Here is a 20,471-nt window from a genome sequence, read left to right as displayed (position 1 = left end):
ACCAAATGCAAGCTAGAGTATCATTTACTCTATCACAAGCCCGTGGGCAATGCAAAATATTAAAACGAGCAAAATTCAAACTGGCAAAACATTTGATCTCGCGGAATGTGGCCCCATGTGCAGGTATTGAGTTGGTATTGTTGATGTTAATATTTTTTGTATAAACTTGGTTAAAGTTTAGAAAGTTTGACCCGAGAAAAAACTACTATACGCTGTAAATAAAAACAAAAGGGATATTTCATTTATCTCTCTCTGCTTTAATTACTTGTTATATTATTATTTTTTGTCTATGTGACATGTATGTTACTACTTGTTATATTATTATTTTTTGTCTATGTGACATGTATGTTACTACCTACGTTACTCCTACTAAGGCGACCCACATCAACGGAAGTTTTGCGCCGTACTCCTACTAAGGCGACCCGCATCAACGGAAGTTCTCCGCCGTCACTGGAAACCGAGGCATTCACATACACTGTCTTTCTCGGACTCGACCGACAAACAAACTGTTGTATCCGAATTAAAAGCAGCTCCCCACAAAACAGAATCAATTACTGTTTGAAGCAGACGCGCAGCAGTGGGTCACGTGGAAATTAACTGATGGTCCATACGTAGGTATTCATAACAATTAATTAACTGACGTACCACATGTCACTGCATAGTGAGTCTTGGTCTTGGTCTTTGTCTTAGTCATGCAGTGGTACCGCGTGTTGCAGTCGCGCATGCATGATTGCAGGCCTGAATCTGAATGCCTCATTGATAACTGATAAGGCATCATACACCCTATTTCTTTTCCTCATAAAAGAATTGTGTGCGCTAGCTCGACCGATCCACCATTCATCATCCATGCGTCCATCCAGAGCAATGGCGCAAAGCACCTTCTCTGCGGTAGCTATAGCGTCACTACTTCTGATGCTGGCATCGTTGTTGTCCGCTGGAGGAGGAGGAGGAGCAGCAGCTGATCCAAGCCCGCCGATCGGCATGCCCGACTGCGTCACGTCCTGCGGCGACGTGGAGGTGCCGTACCCGTTCGGCCTCGGCGCGGACACCAGCTGCTACCTGCCGGGCTTCAACCTCACCTGCGACAACACCGCCGGTTCACGGCCACGGCTGCTGCTCGACCCCGACGGCACCCTCCAAGTCGTCGAGATCGACGTGTTCCCCCTTTTTCATGCGCAACACAACGGTGCCATAAAGCTCGAGATCGATGCCGACGGCAACGGGAACGGCATGTTCAGCCGCTGTCTTACGATCGACGCGCCATACGCGCTTGACAGCGGCAGCGAGCTCATCTTGACAGGCTGCAATGTTCAGGCGACAGTGAAGAGCGGCAACGTCACCATGGCCAGCTGCACCTCGCTCTGCGATGACACAGCAGACGAGGCTCAACCCGATGAAAGCGGCGTGGCCCTGCGATGCTCCGGCGGCACAGGCTGTTGCCGCTCCGACATCATCGTGCCGACCGACTACGACAGCAGCGACGCCGGCACGTCAAAATACGATGTGCAGCTTACACGGATGGGCGGTTGGAACCGGAGCACGGACCTGGAGCACTTACCCGTGCGTGTGTTTGTCGCGGACAATAGGTGGTTTGATAACAGCTCGACCTCAAACGATCTGCTACAGACAGGCCGGCCCGTGGCAAAGGAGGCGATGGCAGCTCCTGTTCGGCTTACGTGGGATATTGTTGGCCAACCCAACACCAGCGTCTGCAAGAGCAACCACAGCGAAACTACCGAGGGTACAAGAACAGGAGGCTATGTTTGCACCTGCAATGAAGGTTACGACGGCAATCCCTACCTCGTCGATGGATGCAAAGGCAAGTGCCCCCGCTTTATACTAAGTACACCTGCAGTGAGTATGGAATAATTAAAAACGTTTTGAAAAACACAAATTTCGAAAAGAAATATTGATTGAAACTTTTGCACTCGCCACTCAGTACATCTCCTGGTTAGTTCGATCGATACTTAGGAGTACATTTTAGGATCAATTAACTAATTAACCCTTGGATATATGTAGATGACAATGAGTGCGAGTGGCCACTAGAACTCACTCAATGCTACGGCGAATGCATCAATACGGAAGGATCCTTCTCGTGCCGGTGTCCGCTAGGAACCACTGGCGACCACACCATACCTGGTGGGTGCGTCAACACTACAATCGCCACCATAGGTAAAGATTGAAGATAAGTTTTCTACTCGAAGACACTCCCTTTTATGACAAATTTTCTACTCCTAATCTCATATCCCGTTCTCACACCCTCACACATTATTGCTGCTTTGGCCTTGCCAATACAGAATTAAATAATAACTCCCCGATCATCATCATAGCCTATACTCCCTCTGTCTCGAAATAAGCGTCACTGATCTAGTAAAAAAATTATATTAACTTAATACTAAATTTGTAACATTTATTTTGATATGGAAGGAGTATTTGTTAGGAAATATGCAATTTGTATTCTTTGTTTGGCCAAAGGTCATTATATATACATGTACAAGTGCAAAAAAAACCCTACAAAATGCTACATAAGTATATATAGTACTTTAACATTCCCCGCCCCCTCAAACTCATGTTTGATCAACAATACTGATTTAGAAAGATAGAAACCATGTTGTGCTCTAGTTTAGCCCTTCGTAAAGAAATCCAACAATTGTAACTTAAAAGCACATACTAAAAAGCAATAACCTAACCCAATCAGCTCACACAAAAGAAACATCAACATCAATATACTTGATGAACTCATACCTCACAAGATCGCAAGCACTGGTAATAGCACATATACTGTCAAACAAGAGCGGAGTAGGTGTGGTGACAGAAACACCAAACTGTTAAAGCAAGTACCATAACCAAATCACTTCTGTCGTCAAAAGAATCATAGCTCCAAACTCAGTCTCTATACTCGAATAGGAAGTTGCAATCTGTTTCATCGTCTTCTAGGCAATGAGGGAGCCACCAAGAAAATATAGTAAATAGAAAGCCCACATATCATTTGATAGGCCTGAAGTGGTAATAAACTGGAGCGTGAAAGAACCTCACATGAGAGATCGTGTCTCAAAGATATCAAAAAACAGGAAGATGACTACAAAGATATCAAAAAACACGAAGGGGATAACTGTAGTGAACCGAAGCAGGAGCAGAAACAAACTGACTCATCATTTAAGCTTTATACACTAGCCAACACAACCAAAAATTTGAACTGTTCGAAAGGGCTACACGATGCACGCATACTTCAACACCCCTGCATACTTCAACACCCCTCTTACGTGTGGTGCAGGAAGTTAACACGTGAGTATACTCGAAGGAATGGCTCAAAAGTCCTATACACGGACACAGATGGGACAACAACAATTTTTAAATAAATTGCAAAAGCCAAGACTGGAACTTAAGGCATTAGACTCTAATACCATGTTAGAAAATATGCAATTTGTATTTCTATGAGGCCAAAGTTAATATGTATACATGTGCATATACAAGAAATATATATAAAAAAAACTTATACAATGAGGTATTTACAAAAGACTACATGGATATGCATATAGTACTAACAATACTCATATGAGGAAAGAAAAAAAAGGCAGAGCGATACCAAGCTTTGGTTTAGGAAAAATATGTGCAATATAATCAAAGGCACCCTCTTTTTTAGATGGAAGGCCCCTTTTTTAGCAAATAGGAGGGGAGGCTACCTTCAGATGTCATAAAAAAAAACACAAGCTGAACGTTTGTGATCACGACTACCGCTGGAGGTATAGACGTATAGTAATGCCATCGAAAACCCTTCTATTCATATTATTTTGTGTGCAATACAAAATAAAAGTAACTGAGTTATACCAGTATATGCATATTATTTTCTTTTGTGGTATACTCAGGAAGTGCAGGCTCACATAACTGGAATATCAGTGTTTGTAGTTTGCTATTTCTTTCTTGATTCTGTACACTGAAGAAAAGCATGCTAGAAAGCACAGTACGATGATAACCACAATAATAGATATAGTTCCAGAATAAGGAAATGCTTCTGAACACAATTCAAAGGCATTAATTTTTTTAGTAACATAACAATATATTATTGGATGAACAAACAAGTAGTGCAATAATTGTTACTCCCTCTGTCCCATAATATAAGATGTTATTACATCTAATATGTGAGTATATTGGATGCAATAACATCTTATACTATGGGACGGAGGAAGTATTTATTATTGAGCCCTAGTGATTTTATGTGTGCTTCATAAAACACAGATTTTCCAATAGTACTCCGGATAAACATAGAGAAATAGATGCATTCATAGTTTGCCCCATGATAGTTGTTGTGGCACCCCAGACCATAATTGCATTTGTCTTTCAAATCGTCTTTTCATGGCTAACCTCATTGGGTGTCTAAATTTATCAAGATTTTGAAGTAGTGTTGCTAGTTTGCAAAATTTCAAAAGAGAATCATGTTCAGAAAACGGAGCTTCCAAGTAATTACATTGTTAACCTGACCATCAGATTGAATGAGCAAATAAGAAAGATTCAAGATAAAGATACTTATATAACCAGGGACGACCATGCAACTTTCCAAAGGAGTTTAAGGGATATGTTCCCGTGAGATTGGTATTCCTTCCGGAGAGCATCTCCAACAGGCGCGCTTCGCGCGCGCCTAAAAAACGAGTTTGTCGCGCGCTGGTCAACTGGTTTTGCGCGTCGCGCAGCGTTGGCTCCAGCAGTAGCTATAAAATGCAGCGCGCGCTCCGCTCCAGCAGCGCGCAAAAATGCAGCGCGCGCCGCTGCAACGCCCAAAATGCAATGTGAAACATTCATCAAAATGCAATAACATGCGAAATTTAATACAAACAAGTAGATGGTCATCCCCACAAGTTCATCCAACCAAGTTCAAAATGCAAACCAAGTTAAAAATACAAGTTCATCCAACAAAGTTGAAGACATATAATAACACATCAATCATCTTCCTCGTCGTCTTCCTCTTCTTCCGAAGACGATTCTTCCGCCTTCGAAGATGAATCTTCCTCCCTAACCTCATCACGCACCGCATCACGCGTAGCTCCGACGGTCTTGGCAAGATCTTCAACGGCATTTTCATGGGTATGTGTGTGAGGCACATCGAAAGACATTCCACCCATGGCCGGAGGTGCACCCATGCCGCCCATGAGAGAAGCAAAACTCATGCCACCCATGCCTCCCATAGCGTTGGAGGGTGCTCCAAAGCCACCCATGGCGCCGAAGCCACCGCCACCCATGCCGCCAAGGACACCGCCACCCATGGCTCCCATGGCGCCGAGGCCCATGCCTCCCATGGCGCCGATCCCGCCGCCACCCATGCCGCCAAGGCCACCGCCACCCATTGTGCGGATCATGGCTCTTTTTTGAATCAACACTTCTTCACGGGCAAGTTTGACATATTCCTTTTGCGCATCATTGAACAAAGATGTGTCCAAGAAGAACAAGTGCTTTTCTCATTCCAACAACTTAGCTCGCTCCTCCATGCCCACCTTCCTCTCCTCCAATGCCATTTTCCTCTCCTCGGCGGCCACCCTCCTCTCCTCGGCCGCCAACCTCCTCTCCTCGGCCGCGGCATCTTGGTTCCTTGCCATTTTCCTCACCTCGTTGGCTTCTTTTCTTGCCTTCACAATAGCTTCCATAGCATTTGTGAGCTCATCATCTCCTTTCCTCTTCTTCTTTTCGGTTTTGTCCTTCTTGCACCCATCCGGTCGTTTTGGTTTCGAGTATGAAACCGAGTTGGGTGTGGGGCTTCTCTTGCCGTCATCCGTTGATGCATCATCCTCCTCATCATCATCATTCAACTCAATTGTGCGCTTGCGTTTGTTGCTCAAATGCAAATCATCCAAATCTTCACGCTTCTTCCATTTCTCATCATCCTTCAACACTTCGTAGCAATGAGGCAAGGTAAAGATTTTTTCCTTTCTTGATCTTGCCCTTCTTGGTTGTCCTCGTCTCTTCTTTGAACAAGTTTTGGGCAATGTTGTACTACAAGAAAAACAAAACAAGTTAGCACTTCTCACACCAAAAACAAGTATGATGAACATGTATGAGATGCCACTTACTCTATCATCCTCATTTGTGCCACTTGGGTTAAGCTTGTCAACTGCCTTCTGTGCGGCCGCCCACTTTTGACAATCCGAGTTGATTGTCGACCATCGGGACCGAAGTGATCTCTCGGAGCGGTCTATTCCACTCACGTTCTGAGCATCAAAGTGTTTTTTCATTCGCCCCCAATAAGCATCTCTACTTTGATCACCTCCAACGGATGGATCCCTCGACACTTGCAACCAAGTATTGCATAGTAAGTTGTCATCGTTGGTGGTGTAATTGCCCGCTCTTCCTTTCGGCGCCTCGATAATGCCCTCACCCCCCTCGTCCACCTCAAACTCATCGTCGTCCAAATGGATGTCATTGGTTTGAGACCAATGTGAATTGTTGGACCCAACACCCATAGTTGACATGTATGCATCATCGTTGAGACTACAAAGTTTTGTGACAATGCAAATAAGCTATCTATATGATGATGCATTGAAAAAAAAACAAGAAAATTAAAGTTGGAATTTTTTCACCTTGGGGGCATTTCATCAAACACGTGGTGCGCGTCTGCCACCGGCTCAACGAGTGAGCTCGCCGGCGCTTCGGTAGACGTCGCGCCCGGCCGGCGCACTGCAACCTTCTTCTTCGGCTTCGAGCTGCCGGAGCCGTCCGTCGTCTTCTTCTTCGCGGATGTTTTACCTTTCTTCCGCTCCAACGGTGCAGCGGCGGCACGGGACGGCGCCGGCGCGACGCCACCCGCCGGCGTGGTCGTCCGCGGCGGCAAGAAGAGGCTGCGCGCGAGGCCGACGGTCGGCGGAGCTCCGGCGGCGGCCGTGCTAGGGTTTTCGGCGGAGGCGGCGGCGGCTGCGGCGGGGGGGTCGCGGCTGTACAGCGGGGTCAGTGGGGCGCCGGTGTGCGCGTCCATGGTGGCCGGGGCGCTGGCGCAGGCGCGCGGGAGAAAGGAGGAAGAAAGGGAGAGTTCGCGCGCGCGCTCGAGTCTGCCGCGCGCCGAAGTGAGCGCCCAAAATACGCAACGCGGGATGGGGCTAGGACCAGCGCGTCCAAATCGTTTTAGCGCGCGCGGTTTTAGCGCGCCCGCTGGAGCTGTCCGCTGCGTTGCGCGCGCGCTATATTAGCCTTTTTTGCCGCACGACGCTAGTATAGCGCGGCTGTTGGAGATGCTCTGAATAAGCACCATGCACAAAATAAGTGGGCTAGTATAACCAGTAAATCTAAGCAAGGAAACCAATCCAATGCGTTGGAGAATCATCAGCAGCAGGCATTGATACGTTGAGTGGTCCGGTTGTGTAGAGCCATTGAGCCTACCTGCGTGTATGTGTGATGTGCATGTGTTTTTTGCGTCTTATGCGCCGACATTGATCGGTTGTGTGATGCTGGGAGTATTGGGGGAGGGGGTCTGTTGTGCCGTTGGTCTTCCACTCTACCGCATGATGCCACCAAGACAGATAAAAAACATACGCCAAAAAATGTCACGAACTATGAGTGAGGCACTTACTAATTTAATATTGATGTCGCCACTCTAATTGATCAACAATTGTGTTTGAAACAGGTACCTGCATGAGGTCATGCGGGGATGTGGAGGTGCCATACCCTTTTGGCATTGGCCCGTCCAAGTGCTACTGGCCAGGATTCGAGCTCAGGTGTGACACCACCAATTACCCCCCGCGGCTGCTCCTTGGCAGCGGCCAATTCCGTGTTACCAGTATCTCACTTCCCAACACTACAATGCGCGTCATTGGGACTACCGACCTTATGCTAAACACCTTGTTCACACCTAATGATTATCAGATCCAACAAACAGCACTAGGTGAATTTCTTCGGTTCTTTTCAGAAAAGGCACCCTATTCCCTGTCAACCGACAACGAGTTCATCCTCACGGGATGCAACACACAGGCAACACTGCTGGGGCATGGTAACCCGGCTGCCATCATTAGTGGATGCGCCTCCTTCTGCTCCCACAACGACACCGCCAACCGCATTGGGGCTGTGGGGTGGCCAACAGATGACCTACATGGTGGAAGCAGTGGTGGCAAGTACTGCTACGGTATGGGATGCTGTCAAGCGCGAATCTCTGAGTCCATGGATGGAATGCCCAAGAAATTGCGCTTCAATTGGGTCAACGCCAACGCACCCCGTGGCCCTATACGGATGCCCGGAATGGTTTTCATTGCAGAGGAGGGATGGTTCGACCGTCCGGGTGTTGCTGCCAGACTGATGCAGGATCATGATACGATGTCCACAAATTACGTGGAGGTTCCTCTTCTTCTCCGGTGGGAGGTCTTGCCTTTGCATAATGGCTCGTTATCAGCCAACGTGAGCTCCTCACATCCGGACTGCAACAGGGATCAGGTAGCCCGTAATATTTGTAAGAGCAAGCAAAGCCATTGCCAACCCAGAAATAGAGGCTATTCGTGCCAGTGTAGTGACGACTATCATGGCAACCCCTACATTCAAGACGGATGCATAGGTACTTTTGATGCAATCATTCCATCAATTATGTACTACTCCTTTGAAAGTGTAATTTACTGAATTTCACCTTCCTTTTCTTTTATCTCCAGGTGGCCACCCCAAATTCATCAAAGGTGAGCAGCGAATGCTCCAACTTTAGTTTCCTACCAATAGCAAGGGAGTAGTACATTAATGCTAACACATTCAACTACCTCATATGTATTGTATCTTAAACTACTTCTATATCATATGCATAAAATATGTGTAATAACTCCTCTAATGGATTATATCGTCATTATACTATCCAAAAGAGCGCTTATTTAATGTGTTTTGTGGGAGGAAAACTATACTTTATCTTGGTTTTGGTGACAAGAGCTATATCTATATTAAGAAATGATAACTCTGTCTTTCTTTACTAAATACGGTGCCATATCAAAAAATTATCAGTTATCATGATTATGATGTAGAACAAGGTTGAGCACTAGGACTGCCCATAGAAAAACATTTAGATGTGTAAGGACAAAATAGTATCATTAGGTTTATTTCATCAAAAATGTTATTAAAAATATAAAATGTGCAGCTTTCTATTAACATCTACTTACAGGAAATAGAGGTCAAATATACATATTTGGGACCGTTTCAAATGTCCAAAATGTCATCAATTTATCAATATTTTATTTTGGATATCAACAATACTTTTTAAATACAACCCACCATAGACTACCATTATTAGTACCTAGGAAAATCAAAAGCGATGAAAGCACTTTCTGAGACAATTTACACATGGCATTACATGCATACCGGTGAAAATGAATGATTGTGTGTATTTATTTTCTCAGGCTTAAGCATCATCATTGGAGTTGCTAGTGGGGCAGGTCTCATACTTTTGGTTCTCATTGCATACTATATTTCCAACAAATTTAAGAATCGGAAGGCACAAATGTTGAAACAGAAGTATTTCGAGCAAAACCATGGGCAATTGTTGCAACGGTTGGTATCTCAAAGAGCTGATATTGCAGAGAGAATGATCATTACCTTGGAAGAGCTACAGAAGGCAACAAACAATTTTGATAAAGCTCGTGAACTTGGTGGTGGTGGACATGGTACGGTATATAAAGGGATTTTATCGGACCTCCATGTTGTGGCCATCAAGAAACCAAAGATGGTTGTTCAACGGGAAATCGATGAGTTTATTAATGAAGTTGCTATCCTATCACAAATCAACCATAGGAATGTAGTAAAACTATATGGTTGTTGCCTTGAAACAGAAGTCCCATTGTTGGTCTATGAATTCATATCCAATGGAACTCTTTATGATCACCTTCATGTTGAAGGACCAAGATCATTATCATGGGATGACAGACTACGCATAGCAACTGAAATCTCCAAATCTCTTGCTCATCTTCACTCAACAGCTTCAGTACCTATCATCCATAGAGATGTCAAGCCCGCTAACATACTTTTGGATGATACTCTAACAGCAAAAGTGGCAGACTTTGGAGCTTCAAGGTACATTCCATTGGACAAATCAGGGCTAACAACAATGGTGCAAGGTACACTGGGATATCTGGACCCGATGTACATGCACACATGGCGCCTCACGGAGAAAAGTGATGTTTATAGCTTTGGTGTTATGCTTATTGAGCTGATGACCAGAAAGAAGCCATTTGTTGGTTTTTGAACCGTAGAACAAAACTACCCAGGAGTTACACAAACGTACGTGCAAGCTAGCAAGCAATCTAGCAAGCACCTGGATGGATTCCTGGCAAAGCTAGCTAAGCTAGCGATCGTACGTATCCGGCGGATCGCAGCGATTCGTAACTCAACGAGAAACCGATCGATGTAGTATTGCTACAGGCTCGTCTCGAGCCTGGTAAACTTTTGTATTGCTTTTCGTTTTTCTCTCTGATCTTGATTCGAGCAACCGGTGCAAACACCTCATCATAGTCAACTCCTTGACGTTGAACGTAGCCCTTTGCAACGAGTCTTGCCTTGTACTTCACAATGGCACCCTCCGTGTCCTTCTTTATCTTGTAAACCCACTTCAAACCTATCGTCTTTTGGTTTGGAGGTCGGGTTACCAAAGTCCACGTGCCATTGCTCTCAATTGCCTTCATCTCCTCATCCATGGCGTGCGTCCAGCTAGGACTTTTTCTCGCCTCTACGAAGTTCGTCGGCTCCTCAACTCCGAACAGACATAGTCCGGAGTACTCGAGCGTAACTGGCTTTGTGTACTTGTAGACTTTCTTGAGGGTCTTGTAGCGACGAGGCCCTGAGGAGTCCGTTGTGGCTTGCGAAGGAGGCGACACAAATTGTGTCGGTGTTGATGCACTTGAGGAAGACGGCTGAGACCTTGGTGTGTCATCGACATCCGTGTCGTCGGCGTAGTCGTCGTGACCGTGACCATCATCTTGATTGTCGTCGTCACTATGCGCCTCGTTGTCGATGTTGTCGTCGAGATCTCCGCCTGTGTCGTGCGCGGCGTTGTCGCTATCTCCTTGCGACCTATGCGCGTCGTCGTCGGTGTCGGCACCATGATGATCACTACCATTGTGGTCACCTTGGTTGGGCGTCTTGCCAATCACCTGGACATCCTCCCCTGCATCATCATCAGTTGGAAATTCAACTGCAAATATGTTACTGTTTGGAGCATCGTCGGCTGCGGCGCTCCAATTCCACGCTTGGTTTTCTTCAAACACGACGTCGCGTGAAATCCGTAGACGCTTGGTTTGTGGATCGTAGAAACGGTATGCCTTGGTGCCAGAACTGCTCTCGTATCCGATGAACACCATCTTGGTGCTACGATCGGCAAGCTTTGAGAGGTGCGGCTCCGCCGTCTTCACATGTGCCACGCACCCGAATGTCCGTAGATGAGACACATTCGGCTTACGTCCGTAAATTGCTTCATACGGAGTCTTGCCGATCACCGCCTTCGTTGGAGCTCGGTTGAGAAGATAGACCGCCGTCGAGACAGCTTCTCCCCAAAAAGTCCATGGCAGGTTCTTGCTCTTGAGTAAACTCCTTGCCATGTCAACAACGGTTCGATTGCGCCTTTCAACGACCCCATTCTGCTGCGGCGTGTAAGGTGCCGTGAGGAACCTCTTTATGCCAATCTTCTCGCAGTAGTCGTTGAACTCATTCGACGTAAACTCTCCGCCGCGATCTGTCCGTAGAGCGCGAACCTTCAGCTTGTGTTCCATCTTTGTTGCAGCCTTCAATTTCTTGAACGCTTCAAACGCCTCATCTTTAGATCGTAGGAGAATGACCCACATATATCTCGAGTAGTCGTCTACCACAAGGAAGAAATACTTCTTTCCAGCGTGAGTTGCCGGGGTGATAGGGCCACATAGATCACCATGGAGCAGCTCGAGTGCATCACTTGCACGATAGGTAGACTGAGCAGGGAATGGCCTGCGGTGCTGTTTTCCAACCAAGCACCCGTCACATACTCGATCAACATGGTCGATAACTGGCATCCCGGATACCATCTGCATCTTTGACATCTTCTTCAAGGCGTAGAAGTTAACGTGTCCAAATCTAGCATGCCATAACCACGAATCATCATCACTCTTGGCAAGCCAACACTCCGGTTGAGATTGATGAAGGTTGAGGATATAGAGCCTATTCCGTGTGCGATTAACACGAGCTAGCACGTTTCGGAGGTTGTCGAAGATCGTCATCACTCCGCTCTCTATATTCACCTTGCATCCATTCTCGTCAAGCTTCCCAATAGAGATGATGTTGTTGCGCAGCCGTGGGATGTAGTACACTCCGGTGAGTATGCGATGTTCGCCTGTGAGACCCTCAAAGAGGACAGATCCTTGCCCGCAAATCTCCACAGTTGAACCATCACCGAACTTGACCGAGCCTTCAACATCGTATTCCAGCTCGAGGAATTTCTCCTTGCACCCCGTCATGTGGTTACTGGCACCCGTGTCGAGATACCACGACACGTTCTGATCACCGGATAACTTTGGTGTCACTTTTTCCTCATGAATTAGCACCTTCCGGCTTGGTTTTACAACCACCGTTTCAGCGAGATCACAAACTTCGGCCATCAGAAGACCTGGACCTTCGTCTTCCTGCTTTGCCAAATTTGCCTTGATCTCCCGCTTGTTAGGCTTTGGACAATCCTTCGCAAAGTGACCCATCTTATTGCAGTTATAGCACTTGACCTCGGACAAGTCCAAGTTCCGTGGTTTCTGCTCTTTAGATTGGCCCGCCTTACCACGACCTTGTGGTTTGCCTTTTCCTTTGCCTTTTCCGGTTTGTCCATCGCCCTTCGTGTTGCTTGAGCCTTCGCCACCGTAGTACATGAGTTGGTCACTACCTCCTCCTTTGCCTTTCCGACAGCCATGAGCATTCTCTTCCCATGTCCGCAATCGTCCGATCGCCTCCGTTATGGTCATGTCGTCGATGTCGTAAAGCTGCTCGAGCGTGCCGATGATGTACGTGAATTTATCAGTGACAGAACTGAAAAATTTCTCCACGATCTCGGTCTCATCGAGCTTTGCACCAAGCGCGCGGATCTCTCCCACCAAAGTAGTAAGACGCATGGCGTAGTCATTCACCGATTCAGTTTCCTCCATCTGCAACTTGTGAAATTGGCGCTTCAGCACTTGTGCCCGAGCCTTGGTGACGCGATCTTCTCCGATCCTCATCTCCTTGAGTGCGTTCCACGCCTCTCTTGCCGTCTCGAACTCCGCCAATGTCATCAGCACGGAATCCGGCACAGACTGGGCTATGGCGGCCATGGCACCTTCGTCGGACTCGTCATCGACGTCGTCGTCCGTGATTGCCTGCCACACTCGAAGGGTTCGGAGAATAATCTTCATCTTCACCGCCCACACGCCATAGTTGGCGTCGGTGAGCATCGGGTACTGGATGGGGATGTTGCGATGCGCCTGGACGTTGGCGCCGCTCGTTCCTCCACCACTCGTTGCTGACTTGCCGCCCTTCTTCACCTTGTCGCCGTTCTTGTTCGCCTTCGGACCGCCTTTGTCGGACTTGACCCACTCAGCGTCGTTGTCCGTCATCGTAGATCGTCGAGGCTCTAGATACCAATTGTTGGGTTTTGAACTGCTAGACCAAATCCCTCTGTAGCTGTGTACACGTACGCAAAACTACCACGCAAGCAAGCAGACAGAGTGCTTGATTGATTTCTCTAGCAGTAACACACGTACGTATACGTATACATGGATAGCTAGCTTCACTACCTATATGGCTTCTGAAGGAGTTGGTCTTGTGGCTCATTTTGCTACCTTATTTGCAGAAAGAAATTTGTCGCAAATATTAGATCCTCAAGTTATGAGTGAGGGTGGCAATAGAATTGATGAAATCGCTAGAATCGCGGTAGCATGTATAAAACTAAGAGGGGAGGAACGTCCAACCATGAGACAAGTGGAGTTGAGATTGGAAGGTGCTCGACCACCTAAGGAATTTGAGGCGAGTGGTGATGTTGCGGTAAATTCTACATCAACATGCGGAGCGGGATTGGTTAGCAGGCAGTATAGCATGGAAGAAGAGTACATGTCGTCTGCAAGATATCCACGGTAGTTCCGCTTACATGAGTTGACCACATTTTTATGTGCTCTGATTACCTTGGGGAAATAGATTCTTATAATGCTTTCTCTAATAACAGCTATGTTTTTTATGAGCTACTCCCTCCGTAAAGAAATATAAGAGCGTTTAGATCACTACTTTAGTGATTTAAACGCTCTTATATATCTTTACAGAGGGAGTAGAATATAGTATTTTTCATATTCAGTGTAAACTCATGATCAACTTTGCATTTGATTCTTCTGCCTCTAGGACAAAAGATGTATGTCCCCTTATTCTCATGGTTGTTTTCTACTCCTACTTCACATAGTATACTTAATTCAAACCTATCTAATTTCTGCGATCGTTGGCTTTTATGCGGTGCGCCTTAAGTAAACCCAAATGATAACACCCACACGTGTGGCATCTCTACATTTCATCCACACGCCTCAATCTTCGTTTGTTCTGGTTTGCACGAATCTTGACGATTTCTAACGAAATTGGAGTGTCACGTAGGCGTAGTGTGTTGTGTGGGGGTTAGAGCGCTCGCCCACACGACCTGCCGCGCGCAGTTGCCAGCTGTGTCGTGTGGGTGAATCAGTCCTCGCCCACACGGACACCACCCAGTCCACGTCGTGTGGGTGAACTGCTCTCGCCCACACAACGCTTGTACGGTGATAGATGGCCAACATGTGTTGTGCATATGTCGCAACTATTTAATCACACACTACAACTATGGTTGACCATACATGGCAACTATGGTTGGACCACATGTGGCAACTAGTTAATTACACATGGCAACTATGGTTGACCATACATGACAACTATGGGTTGACCACACGTGGCAACTACCGTTAATTAGACATGGCAACTATAGTTAACCAAAACAAAGAAGTAGTCATGCTTTACAACTAAAGTTGCCATCCCCCGGTTAACTAAAGTTGACATAAAAAAATGTTGCAACACAGGACCACACGTGTGGGTGTGTGGCACGTGGGCGTGTGGCACGAAGTAGCTGTTGTTGTTGGGGATGAGTAGTTGTTGTTGGGCGTGTGGCACGAAGTAGATGCACTCACACGTGCGGGCAGTTCTAATGTCCGCCCACACATGACCATATGGGCTGCCTCCTAGGTATGCCACACATGGTGTGTGGTCGGGTGTCCATCATGCCACACGTGTGGTGAATATCGCGACCCTAAGTAAAACACTTTGTTTCTCGGGAAAAAAAATTGAAATATGAGGATTCCATTGGTGTTTAAAACTGAAGAATTCTTAACGAGATCGTAACCCATATCCCCCCCCCCCCCCCCCCCCCCAACACACAAAGGAATTTTCTGTTGTTGACCTAGATCAGCTTAACCTTAAAGTTTGTACCTTGTTTAGTGTCATGCAAAAACTTTATGTTTGCAACTGACCAAAGAGCTATATATGCAGGTTTGATAGGAAATGACTTCAATTCCAGGTACCATGTTTCATAACTGATTGACAACTAAACAATGAAATTTCATCTTACCACCAAAGTTGGAGCTAACCCAAGGCTCCAGAAGAACCTCCCTTCATAAAAATCCTTAACTTCACCAATGTCTTATACACCAAGAGGTAGAGTTATTATTGTAATCCTGTTGAATAAGTTTAGCATCAGCAACCTGAAAAACAAAAATAACTTTTAAGTCCCAAAAATGGTATTTCATTATGACCATTTTAGCAATATTATATCGAGTTGAGAAAAGACAACTAATTCCAGTGAAAACATAGCTTCAGTATACAAAGATTGACAGTTTCAGATTTTTGATAGCAAACATTAAAATACAAAAGGATAAAAAACAGAAAAAACACAACTACTAAGTGTTACATGATCAATTTTGTAATATACTGATTGTTTAATCACAGGACACTTCCCGCACTGAATCTCAGTGCAGGGAACAACCATCAACCTTGAAAGAGACAGTTCGCTGCTAAATTGAAGCGAAATCATCCGGCACATGAATTAGACCTACTTCAACAAATATCCCTAAGTAAACAAAGCACTTGATAGACAAGTAACAATATCTCCAACATTAAGCCTAGCCCATAATATATAAAAATGTATTTGTGGCTGTATAACTAGAAAACTCCAGAGGAACGGGCACTGGTTTTACTCCAAGAGGACAGTGAGGAGTTATACATTGACAATGATCAGTTACAGCTCGAGAAATAATAGTATCAGCTTAGATTATTTTTGGTAAGATGCAGTTACGTCAGTGCAGGGAACAACCATCAACCTTGAAAGAGACAGTTCGCTGCTGAATTGAAGCGAAATCATCCGGCACATGAATTAGACCTACTTCAACAAATATCCCTAAGTAAACAAAGCACTTGATAGACAAGTAACAATATCTCCAACATTAAGCCTAGCCCATAATATATAAAAATGTATTTGTGGCTGTATGACTAGAAAACTCCAGAGGAACGGGCACTGGTTTTACTCCAAGAGGACAGTGAGGAGTTATACATTGACAATGATCAGTTACAGCTCGAGAAATAATAGTATCAGCTTAGATTATTTTTGGTAAGATGCAGTTACGTCAGTGCAGGGAACAACCATCAACCTTGAAAGAGACAGTTCGCTGCTGAATTGAAGCGAAATCATCCGGCACATGAATTAGACCTACTTCAACAAATATCCCTAAGTAAACAAAGCACTTGATAGACAAGTAACAATATCTCCAACATTAAGCCTAGCCCATAATATATAAAAATGTATTTGTGGCTGTATGACTAGAAAACTCCAGAGGAACGGGCACTGGTTTTACTCCAAGAGGACAGTGAGGAGTTATACATTGACAATGATCAGTTACAGCTCGAGAAATAATAGTATCAGCTTAGATTATTTTTGGTAAGATGCAGTTACGTCAGTGCAGGGAACAACCATCAACCTTGAAAGAGACAGTTCGCTGCTGAATTGAAGCGAAATCATCTGGCACATGAATTAGACCTACTTCAACAAATATCCCTAAGTAAACAAAGCACTTGATAGACAAGTAACAATATCTCCAACATTAAGCCTAGCCCATAATATATAAAAATGTATTTGTGGCTGTATAACTAGAAAACTCCAGAGGAACGGGCACTGGTTTTACTCCAAGAGGACAGTGAGGAGTTATACATTGACAAAGATCAGTTACAGCTCGAGAAATAATAGTATCAGCTTAGATTATTTTTGGTAAGATGCAGTTACGTCAGAAATATGATGCACATACCAGAGATCTAATAAATGTTTTTGTGCAAAGCTTGAAAACCCCAAGTCCCAACTGAGCTTACTAGGAACAATTAAACTTGACATTTTCAATAGGTTTCTGCAATTTCACCATAAAGTAAGGCACATCAAAGCAGGGGTTAAACACCAGCAACCAGTTGAAAAAAAAAATCAGCAAGGCAAACCAATTACCGTCAAGTAGTTGGCTGAGGACTTGAGAGGCAAGTCGAATATGCACTGATGGGTTTAGGTACATTCATGCACTAAGCCCATCTTGTATCATTCACACAACATAAGAAAGATGTTATGCCAACTCTGAACTTCCTAATCTACAATGAACAGCTTGACACTCATATGGAAACCGACACAAAGGAGGAAAAAAACTGCCCGAGTTTCCTCAAAAGCTTAGGTAAAAATGGTTGCTTATTGCTCGCATTGGGTGACTGATCTGTGCTGTCCTCAGGCACCACAGAAGTCCACTCAGTGGCCAGCCATTGTTTCACCCTGTCTCGCTTCGCCACGAGCCGGCCTTTGTTCCTCGCGGACAGCCGCAGGGGGCTTCCCATCCGGCTCAGAACCTCTTGTGCCAGCTCCCGCACTTTGGGCTCGCCTCGGACGTCACTGTGCTTCCCGACGCCGCACACGACAGACACTTCCAATGGCAATGCGCGGCCCCCTCTCACTGCGTCCACCCACTGCAGCATCAGCACATAGGCTGATGTTATACTGAACCCATGCAGGTTCAGCTTCACCTCAGTTTCTGACCAAACCATCGCCTTGTTCAACACTGATGAGGCTGCCAGAAGCTCCTGCACCACCTCAACTTCTGCCGGCCATGGAGATGCAGACTTGAGCTTCCTCACCAACTGCGCTGCCGACAACGGGAGCGAAGGGCCCAGTTCACGAGCCATCGACACCACCGTCGGGCACGAGTTGAGCACGAAATTGTAGGCTTTGGTTGTCGGCGCAACGCGCAGCTTCCGCATCTTCTTCAGCCACGCTAGCATCTTTCCGTGCTCACGGCAAGCGCTGTAGCACGAGAGGACAATGTTCGCCGCGCCGGTGCCCAGGCGGATGCCGGCTTCAGACATGGACGCAATCACCCTCTCCATCTCAGCCAATTGGCCTGCCTTCCCATAGCATTTCGCCACCAATCCGAACTGAAACGCATCAGGTTGGTACCCCAGAGCGACCATCTCCCGCAGCGCCTCCTCGGCCTCGGCGGCGAGGCCCAACATGCACAGGGATTTAATCATGGCCATGTAGGTCTTGCCGCCCCCGGCGAGCGGCGTCGGCATCGCCCGGAGCTGCGCGTAGAAATCCATGGCCCGGCGCTTCAGCCCGCGCGAGGAGAAGGCCGCCATGAGGTCACAGTAGAAGAGGGCCAGCTCAGCGGTGGACTCGAGGCGCCCGGCGGAGTCGGCGATGAGGGATCTGGATTCGTCGGCGCGGCCGTTGGCTTCCAGCAAGGCGGCGACGGCTGCGGCGTGGATCGAGCTCCACTTGAACCACCGGGCCTGGGTCACCGCCTCGTAGAACTGCAGCAAAGATCCAGAATTTCGCCGGCGAGGTCAGAGAGAGAGAGAGAGAGAGGAGTCGGAGAGAAGCAGGGATGCGCGGGCGCTCACGGGGACGGCGAGGGGGTCGGAGTCCATGAGGAGGCGGGAGAGCGCGGCGAGGGCGGCGCGCTCCGACTTGGTGCCGACGTAGCCGCGGATGACGCGCTCCGCGGCGCCCGCCGTCACCGTGCGCTCCAGCTCCGACATGAGGCGCCGCTCGCCCCGCCAGCTCGAGCCCCCTCCGGATGCGGCGCGGCGAAGCGACGCCGACGCGGGGGAGAACCTCCGGCGACGCGATGCGGCCGGCCCCGGCGCCGGTGGCGATAGTGACGCCACCGCCGGCATTGCTGCGCTAAGCTGTGCGAGTTAACAAATGAAGGTACCTTATCTATCTATCTGGATACCATGTGTTTTAAACAAGTGCTTAGAGCATCTCCAACGGCAGCGCAAAAAATCTGCGCCCAATAAATATTTTAGCACGTCACTGTAACAGTTTTGAAACGCGGGGACCGGAGCATCTCTAACAGACGCGCGCTAGTGCGGCGTCCAATCCAGTCCGATACAGCGGTCCCATCTGCAGCCGCTCAGAGTTTGCTGCGCGCGCAAGCCGGCGCACCAAATATGCTGCGCGCGATAGCGTTTTTAAGCGCACGCCCGGAAGTTTTTAGCGCGCGCAGCGCTTTGCAGCTTCTGCTGGAGCAGTCCGGCGCCCAAAAAATGAATCTTTTAGCGCGCGGAGCAGTTTTTACACGCCTGTTGGAGATGCTCTTACGAAAGTGCTTACGAGAGTTGGATGAAAGAGAAGGAAGCGGACTCTTCGTGAAGAGTCAGGTCTAGCACGTGCTCCTAGATGCTTTGTGAGAATGAAAGGTATGTCATACTCCCTCCATTACTAAATATAACGTGTATTATTTTTTTGAAAAGTCAAACTTCTTAAACTTTGACCAGGTTTGTAGACAAATATATATCAAGGTCTAGAATAGCAAATCATTATCACTAGATTCATCATGAAATATATTTTCATATTTTATATATCTAGTATTGTAAATTATTATATATTTTGCTATAAAGTTGGTCAAACATAGACAAGGTTTGACTCTTTTTAAAATTAATACACTTTATATTTAGAAACGGAGGAAGTATATGATAAAAATAATACTCTTTTATAGCTAACTATTGTACAAGCTAGCTATAAGATGAACTATAAGACTGCTTATAGCCAGCTGTTGGCTATACTATTAACCATGCTCTAACAGGTCCTCTACTTCTAATAGGTACTCTACTTCTAATAAAGCCTCAAGTTGAACTCATGATGATGGATTGGTGTTGTCTCTGTAGATAGGTTTTTAGAAATGTCGGCAGCTGTAGGTGTATTTAGATTCAGATAGTGTCCGTACGAGTGGATGTCTTAAATTTCAGGTATTGTTATTTGTACCTATGATAAGGCGCAAAATACTTGGACATCGGATTATAGAAAAAGCACAATCTGGTGCAGCAGTAGTGTGTTTTACACTTTGCTTAATGAAGGTTATTGCTTGTTTAGCACGGCACTTATAGAAAAAATGTATTACTCCATCCGATCAAAAAAAATGTCCATGGCGACATGCACGACATGGACATGGGAGGTGAGCCAAACG

At 46.5% G+C, this 20,471-nt stretch overlaps 1 protein-coding gene and 1 pseudogene across 3 annotated transcripts; one reads left to right on the top strand and one right to left on the bottom strand.

Annotated features, from left to right (window-relative positions):
• The first annotated feature begins 825 nt into the window (after positions 1–825).
• Positions 826–10,183, top strand: LOC123404971 (annotated as a pseudogene).
• LOC123403407 (pentatricopeptide repeat-containing protein At2g17033) lies at positions 8,513–19,252 on the bottom strand. 3 transcript variants are annotated; one of them, XR_006611471.1, is made up of 5 exons: positions 18,904–19,252; positions 17,468–18,813; positions 17,280–17,375; positions 15,554–15,686; positions 8,513–8,666 (listed from the first exon to the last, which is right to left on the bottom strand). XR_006611471.1 is itself a non-coding variant. In XM_045097342.1 (2 exons), the coding sequence occupies exons 1-2, from the start codon at positions 19,177–19,179 to the stop codon at positions 17,626–17,628; spliced, it is 1,464 nt and encodes a 487-aa protein (XP_044953277.1). In that variant the 5' UTR covers positions 19,180–19,220; the 3' UTR covers positions 17,464–17,625. The 3 variants fall into 3 exon arrangements, 1 of the variants encoding a protein (XP_044953277.1); XR_006611470.1 differs by lacking the exon at positions 17,280–17,375 and having other exon boundaries at positions 18,904–19,220; XM_045097342.1 differs by lacking the exons at positions 8,513–8,666; positions 15,554–15,686; positions 17,280–17,375 and having other exon boundaries at positions 17,464–18,813; positions 18,904–19,220.
• Between the last annotated feature and the right edge of the window lie 1,219 nt (positions 19,253–20,471).

This window comes from Hordeum vulgare, chromosome 6H (assembly GCF_904849725.1).
Source record: "Hordeum vulgare subsp. vulgare chromosome 6H, MorexV3_pseudomolecules_assembly, whole genome shotgun sequence".
NCBI classification, from domain to species: Eukaryota; Viridiplantae; Streptophyta; class Magnoliopsida; order Poales; family Poaceae; genus Hordeum; species Hordeum vulgare.
The sequence above is the reverse complement of the archived record's forward strand: the minus strand, read 5'-3'. Positions and strand labels throughout refer to the sequence as shown.